The sequence below is a fragment of the Gallus gallus genome, chromosome 4, assembly GCF_016699485.2.
Source record: "Gallus gallus isolate bGalGal1 chromosome 4, bGalGal1.mat.broiler.GRCg7b, whole genome shotgun sequence".
Lineage (NCBI taxonomy): Eukaryota > Metazoa > Chordata > Aves > Galliformes > Phasianidae > Gallus > Gallus gallus.
Genome location: NC_052535.1, coordinates 85429945 through 85438005, shown reverse-complemented (window position 1 = coordinate 85438005; position 8061 = coordinate 85429945). Strand labels below are relative to the sequence as shown.

Here is an 8061-nt window from a genome sequence, read left to right as displayed (position 1 = left end):
TTTCCTCACAAAACAGCACTTCCATCAGACAGCGGTGCCTGCTTTCGGGCACCCAGGATCAGGGGGCACATTTGCAAAAGAGGAATACAACAACACATCACAAATAACAGCAGAGCCAGGAAATAACAACAGAAGACGCAAATAACACCAGCCCAGGGAAACTGTCGTTGCTGTATGTGCAAAGCTGCAGGAAGCCCAGCACTTATCAATGTGTGAGTGGTCACCAGGAGGCAGCAGCAACAGCCCTCAGTGTTGCGGCATATGACGGTTACATAAGGCAGGGCAGAAGTCCCTGTGGTTGTAGAACAAAAAGACAAGAATTTAAACTCAAGATAAATAAGTCTGCATGAGTCTGGGACATGACGGTGTACTGATGGCTACCACAGCACAGACCTCCTGCCTTGCACACAGCGGTTGCTGCAGAGAAAGTATAAAGAAGAAATGTGGAGAACAGCTGAGCTGAAGCACTCAGCTACGTCTCAGCAATGCATGGACCCTGAGATGACAAGTGCACATGGATCAATCTGAAAATAGATTAAAAAATATACTAAAATAAAACCTCCTGCATAAAACACAACTTGCAGCCCATCTCAATGGCACGGGACGTGCAAATGCAGACATGATGATAGTGCCCTGGAAGGCTGTGAGACTGTAGTTTGTGGCAGCTGATTTGATTTCAAGCATGAACATTGTCAGTCTGAACCACAGCTGAAGACACCGCAGCAGCAAAATCGCTGAGGCACTATTAAAAACGGCGCTATCATGATAAATGAGTCCAAGTTCTGAATCACAAATGAAGTGCTGCAGAAATCATTCTTTTATGAACAACACCTCTTCACAGAAGAGGGTCCTGATGACATCACATCCTCTCCTATAAGTTACGCTGCCTCCAAAGTTCAGTGAGAAAGATCAGCCGTGCTCCGCTGCACCACCCTGAGGATGATGGCCGGGTCTCCTGCACTGCTCCTCCTGCTCAGCCTGGGGCTCTGTGAGCATGGAAGCACGCTTATGGGGCACCTGTGCTGGGAGGAAGGAGAACAATGGATGAAGGCATTCCCCTTGCACCACAGCCAAGAAACTGGGCAAAAGAAACCAAGGGGAAAGAAGGGGAATACCAAAAGGACAGAATTGAGACTGCTCGGTGACTGTGTAGGGAAGCAGGAATGGAAGGACTGTAGCGCAATACGCAGCAGGAACAGAGCCTGTTCGGACAGGTGTTGCTGGAGGGGATGGAGCAATGGAGAGAGGGGGCGTGAGGCAGCTGTTAGTGGGGAATCACATGGCAAAGAAGCTGGGAAATGGCAGCAGCCCCGAGAAGGCAGCTGAAGGGCTGCTCTGAAGGGCAGTATCCAACTCGAGAGCCCAGCGCTCTAAGCACTAAGTCCCCAGGGACTCCAGCAAAGCAAAGCATATTGGATGCCTTGGGCCTCCCTCCGCATTCACCCTCACAGCCCAGCTGCCTGCCACACACCGCTGCACACCTTTGGGGAAGAGCCCTGTCCAAAGGCCCAGGCAGCTCATCACCAGCAGCCCCTCAGCACACATGGCCAACTTCTGCCCACAGGCTGCACCGGTGCCCAGGAACAGGGGAACACGATGGAGGCCAGGTTCCTCAACAGGAATATGAAGCACCTCTAGGAAGGGCAGCGGCTAGAGCTCGAGTGCCTGAATTAAATTCGTAACAGTGGTGTCTCCTGCATCCAACAGGACAAGGATGGGAAGCTTCACTTCATTGTCTACATTTCCATGTTTTCCTCGACCACTTTCCCTGGGAACAAGGGAGCATCTTCACAATTTGAGGGGTCAAAGCAAGGCAGCTCCTATCGGATGCTGGTGAAGTCCTTCAGGGCAGAAGATGAGGAAACCTACTTCAGCGTCAAGTAGATCAACCAGGTGCTGCACTTCAGCTCGGGACAACGCGCCTTCTTCCCAGGTCAGCAACAGCTTCACCCACTTCGCTCACACCCAGCACCCCTGCCCATGCCTTTTTAATCCGGCCCATCGCCCACACTCCCCATGGCCCTGCTTCTTTGCCCAAGCCATCTCATCACACAGGCACTGCTCCTCCTCATAGACCCTCCCTGCCCATCAGCTCTGCTCGTGGTACCGGCCCTGCCCAAACACGGAGGTGGTTCCCCTTCCCTCCCCTTCCCTCAGCACCTCTCAGGGATAAGAGTTACAAAGTATGCAGCCGCTTCCTTCTTCTCAATGCATCTCAAAAGGAAAATAAAATAATCCCTGATTTCTCTGGACAAGTTTCCTAAGACTGATTACAAAAAGCTCATGCATTCCAAGGGTGCTGATAAGAAACTAGGAACCCACTTCCTCCTTTTCCATGGCTGGTAGTGTGTCAGAGCATCACAGTTCAAAACAGGATCTATGAAGTCCTCCCTGTCCTGTCCATCTCCAGGCTAGGCTGGGTGAATGCTCTAGTGTTCTCTCTCTGTATTCATCCATTTCCCCTTCCAGTCACATCCGCAGCACCCACCACACCCACTGCCACCACCCAGATCCGCCAGGTCACCAAGAAGGACACCACACAACAAAGCCTGTATCCAGATAACTCAACACTGGGGAGGCAGGGGTTGTCCTAGCAGAAAAAGCATCACCATCACGCACTGCCAAAGTAAGTCGCACCCCGACACCCTGCAAAGGCTCCCGAAGCCTCACACCACAGAGCACAGCCCGCTCCTCCAGGGGATTGGGCTCTCTGCCTGTTGCCCTCACACAGCCACTGCGTATCCAGAACACGGGGAAGGCAAAAGGTCTTCTGCTTGAAATTCCTATCCATATTTTCCCCATCTCCAGTTTCAACATCAGAAGTATTTATCAAATTCTACAATTTCAGAAAATTGAATATAAACAGTGAAACCTTATTCCAACAATTTGCCTGGCCTCTACCATCCTGAAATCTGTATGTTAGAGTTGGAAGAAGCAGAACCCAAAGCACTGTGAAATAACAGGAGAAACATGCCTCACTATGGGTCTTGCAAGTGTCCAAATGCCAACACTCGCAGCAGCAGCTTGAGCTACAGCCAAACTACCTCCTTAATTACACATATTCAGAGGCTACTATGCTGAAAGCATTTAGGCTATACCTCTGGGAAGGCAACAGGTGTGGGCACAATTTCATGTATTTAATTTTATCTCAGAAAGTAGCCAGTGCAAAGGTATGTTTGAGTGCCAGCATTTCTCCTGTCCCCCCTCCTGTTGAAACAAAGCTTGCGATTGGAGAGGAAATTCTGAAACTCACTCAGCTCCCAGTTTCTCCCTACCAAAGAGATCACATCTTAGAAATGCACAAAGGAGATGGATGATCAAATCCAACCACGTCTCACACTCCACCGTCACTTGCAGGACCAAGCTCACCGTAAGCAAGCAGCACTGCATCGCTGCTCAGCAGAAGGCACACAGGCGTCCTCCTTAAGCACCGCACTTATCCCATCAGCAACACACACAGCCACCCTGATGGAGAGTGGGCATTTGGCTGATCCTTTTCTGCCTACCCATCAATCACACCCAAAACTCAGCTCTCAGAATCCAACCTACCTCTCACTCCTGAGGTCTTCCTGATTAAATGCTTCTAATCCTTAACGCTCACAGTGTGATCTTTGGTTTCATGCACAGTTTTCATAGGGGCAGAGGGACTGAACAAGCTACAACCAACATCACTCATGTTTCAAATAAAAGAAATCAACTCCCAACTATATTGACATATAATTGTCTGTCTGACCAGGGATCCATGGAGGGAAATCTCTCCCAGCTTTTCCAGATGAAATTGTTTGATGAAATTTAATTAATTGATGAAAATTAATTAAATACAGACAAATTTCAACACAGCCTTTACTAATAATAAACCATGATGCCCTGTTTTTAAGGGCAAGAAGAACCTCTACACCTGAAAGCTCTTCTCTCTTTCCCAACTCTCTCAGGGGCACTAACAGTACTGCTGATGGTTGCTGCTCGGCAGGTAAGGACTCAGCATCATAAGTGGATGTCAGACATTGCAGTTTAACCTTGGCTGACCATAGTTACGCCACTCCAGAAGGCTTCACATCGGCTTTCCTTACTCACCACAATGCATTCAGGCCCAAACAAATGAGCCCAGGGATAACCACACAGTTTGGGCCCATTTCCTCACAAAACAGCACTTCCATCAGACAGCGGTGCCTGCTTTCGGGCACCCAGGATCAGGGGGCACATTTGCAAAAGAGGAATACAACAACACATCACAAACAACAGCAGAGCCAGGAAATAACAACAGAAGACACAAATAACACCAGCCCAGGGAAACTGTCGTTGCTGTATGTGCAACGCTGCAGGAAGCCCAGCACTTACCAATGTGTGAGTGGTCACCTGGAGGCAGCAGCAACAGCCCTCACTGTTGCGGCATTTAAGGGTTATTTTTGGCAGGGCGGAAGTCCCTGTGGTTGTAGAACAAAAGGACAAGAATTTAAACTAACCAAATAAGTCTTCATGAGTCTGGGACATGAGGGTGTACTGATGGCTACCACAGCACAGACCTCCTGCCTTGCACACAGCGGTTTCTGCAAGAAAGTATAAAGAAGAAATGAGGAGAACAGCTGAGCTGAAGCACTCAGCTGCATCTCATCAATGCATGGACCCTGAGATGACAAGAGCACATGGATCAATCTGAAAATAGATCAAAAATATACTAAAATAAAACCTCCTGCATAAAACACAGCTTGCAGTCCATGTCAATGTCACGAGACTTATTCTTGTTATCTGCAAATGTGGACATGATGAGAGTGCCCCAGATGGCTGTGAGACTGCAGTTTGTGGCAGCTGATTTGATTCCAGGCAGGACCACTGTCAGCCTGAATCTCAACTGAAGACACTGCAGCAAAATTGATGAGGCACCATTAAAAACGACGCTATCGCAATAAATGAGACCATGTTCAGGATCACAAATGAAGTGCCGCAGAAATCATTCTTTTATGAACAACACCTCTTCACAAAAGAGGATCCTAATGACATCACATCCTCTCCTATAAGTTACGCTGCCTCCAAAGTTCAGTGAGAAAGATCACCCGCGCTCCGCTGCACCGCCCCGAGGATGATGGCCGGGTCTCCTGCACTGCTCCTCCTGCTCAGCCTGGGACTCTGTGAGTATGCAAGCGCGCTTCTTGGGAACCTGTGCCGGGAGGAAGGAGAACAATGGGTTGAAGGCATTCCCCTTGCACCACAGCCAAGAAACTGGGCAAAAGAAACAAAGGGGAAAGAAGGGGAATACCAAAAGGACAGAATTGAGGCTGCTCAATGACTGTGCAGGGAAGCAGGAGTGGTGGGATTGCAGTGCAATACACAGCAGGAACAGAGCCTGTTCAGACAGGTGTGGCTGGAGGGGATGGGGAAGGGGAGAGAGGGGGCATGAGGCAGTTGTTAGGGGGGAATCACGTGGCAAAGAAGCTCGGAAATGTCAGGAGCCCCGAGAAGGCAGCTGAAGGGCTGCTCTGAAGGGCAGCATCTATCTCGAGAACCTGGCGCTCCCAATGCTGAGTCCCAGGGACTCCAGCACAGCATCCAAGCATGCTGGATGCCAAGGCCCTCCCTCCTCATTCACCCTCACAGCCCGGATGCCTGCCTGCCATGCACTGCACTGACAGAGAAGAGCCCTGCCCAAACGCCTTGGGAGCTCTTCCTGAGCAGCACCTGAGGGCACATGGCCAACTTCTGCCCACAGGCTGCACCAGTGCCAAGGGACACAGGTACGCGATGGCAGTCAGGTTCCTCAACAGGAGTATGAAGCAACCCCAGGAAGGGCAGCAGCTGGAGCTGGAGTGCGTGAATTACAACAGTGACAATGGGGTCTTTTGGATCCGCCTCGATAAGGATGAGAACCTTCACTTCATTGTCTACATTTCCAAGTTTTCCTCAACCGCTTTCCCAGGGAACAAGGGAGCATCTTCACAATTTGAGGGGTCAAAACAAGGCAGCTCCTATCGGCTGGTGGTGAAGAACTTCAGTGCACGGGACCAGGGGATCTATTTCTGCATTGCCAACAGCAACCAGGTGCTGCACTTGAGCTCTGGACAACGTGCCTTCTTCCCAGGTCAGCAACAGCTTCATTCACCTTGCTTACACCCAGCACCTCTGCCCATGCCTTCTCAATCCGGCCCATCGCCCACACTTCTCATGGCCCTGCTTCTTTGCCCAAGCTGTCTCATCACACAGGCACTGCTCCTTCTCATAGAGGTTCCCGGCCCACCAGCTCCGCTCGTGGTACCGATCCTGCCCAAACTCACGGGTGGTCGCACAGCTTCTCAGGGATGAGAGTTACAAAGACTGCAGCCACCACCTCCTTTTCCTCACCTCACATTATTCTCGAATCTCCTGACAACCTCCAAATGCTTGCAGCATCTCAAAAATAAAATCACATTCCATGTGGTGGTTGGTCTGTGGACAGAAAAAGTTCCCACGTTGCCCAAAACATAGTTCGTAGTAGGAAATATCTCCAAGTGTGCTGCCAAGGATTTAGGAACCCTAAGCCTTCTATTTCCATGGTTGGGCAGTGTTTCGCTGCATCATTTTTCAAAATGGGACCTACAAATTCCCCCTGTGTTGCCTGTGTCCTGGGAGGGGTGGGAGAAAGTGGTTTTATTTTACTTTGCTGTATTCATCCATTTCTCCTTCCAGTCCCAACAACAACAGCAGCACCCACCACAATCAGAGCAATCACACTCACTGCCACCACCCAGAGCAGCCAGGTCACCACGAAGAACATCTCCAGGCACAGCCCGGATCCAGGTAACCCAGCTGTGGGGAGGCAGGGGCTCTGCCAGCAGTGCTGCTTTCATCAGAAGTGGCAAACTTAATGTCTGTGCGGACTACAGTCCATTCAAGACACAGGGAGATGTCTGCAGCTGGGCCTTTCCTCTTTCCTCTCTCTCCTTTCTTCCTGAAGGAAGAAGCAAGGAGAACATGCCCAATTTCTACTGTAAATCAGTCATGTGGGTTAACCTGGCTTGTGCCTGCCTCCTGCTCCTCACTGCCATAACCATCACCATCACGCACTGCCAAAGTAAGTCCCCAGTGAAAGTAAGTACCAGGGAAGATTCATTAGCTGCATTAAGATCTGCAGAAAGCAGCACTAATACTGAAACTGAAATTGTTGCACAACATCCACATTTTCTGCATAACTCTGGCTCAACATTGTAATTCACTGAAAGCAATCAACAGTACTGACAGAGAAGCAAAGTGGAGGCGAGTATCATAAAGGTAGATCGATCCTGAAAGGCCCTATGTCAGTGTACAGCAAAGACACAGTGCCTTTAACAGACTCTGCCTTAAGGCAGAACACGGTGTTCTTCATTGTTGACAAACCACCATTTCAAATGCATGATTGTAATTTAAGAGTAAATTCAGAAACCTTCATTGATACTTTGGACTCCGCCTTGCTAAACAGATCAGATGTTCCCATGCTAACAGCAGGAAGCATCAGCAGTGCTGAAATAAACACAGCCACACGTCACACACACTCACCACAAGCCTATCCCTTGCAGGACCAAGCTCACCGTAAGCAAGCAGTGCTGCGTCGCTGCGCAGCAGAAGGCACACAGGCGTCCTCAACAAGCACCGCACGGAGCCCATCAGCAACACACACAGCTGCCCTGATGCAGCGCGGGCATTTGGCTGCTACTGCTCTGCTGCCCACCAGCACTGCACACCTCCCGCGGCCTGACATGTGCTCCTGCCCCACACTGCTGGGACACACCCAGACCGCGGGGGACAGCGCTGACCCTAAGAAGCCGGGCAGCTCCGTGCTGCTGTGGAAAAGTGCTGTGTGCTGTGCTGGACAGCTGAGCCTTCCACAAGATGACCAATAAACCAATCATATACGAAACTTAGTTGTGGTGCCCTGGTCTGTCAATTCCCAAGTCTTCACTACAAGCTGGATGTAACTTCTTTTTCTTTCATTGCATAGCTTAGTTTAAATACTTATTGACGTTACTGACATCTCACCAAAGCTTTTCAGAGTAAAATAATTGCCACTGGGACACTCTTACTTGTTCTTAGATGTTACTAAACTAGAAGGATTGG

At 49.9% G+C, this 8061-nt stretch overlaps 1 protein-coding gene across 1 annotated transcript; it reads left to right on the top strand.

Annotated features, from left to right (window-relative positions):
• The first annotated feature begins 5631 nt into the window (after positions 1-5631).
• Positions 5632-7860, top strand: LOC121110774 (T-cell surface glycoprotein CD8 alpha chain-like). The gene is made up of 4 exons (XM_040700388.1): positions 5632-6073; positions 6658-6768; positions 6926-7042; positions 7524-7860. The coding sequence occupies exons 1-4, from the start codon at positions 5737-5739 to the stop codon at positions 7538-7540; spliced, it is 582 nt and encodes a 193-aa protein (XP_040556322.1). The 5' UTR covers positions 5632-5736; the 3' UTR covers positions 7541-7860.
• Positions 7861-8061: the final 201 nt, after the last annotated feature.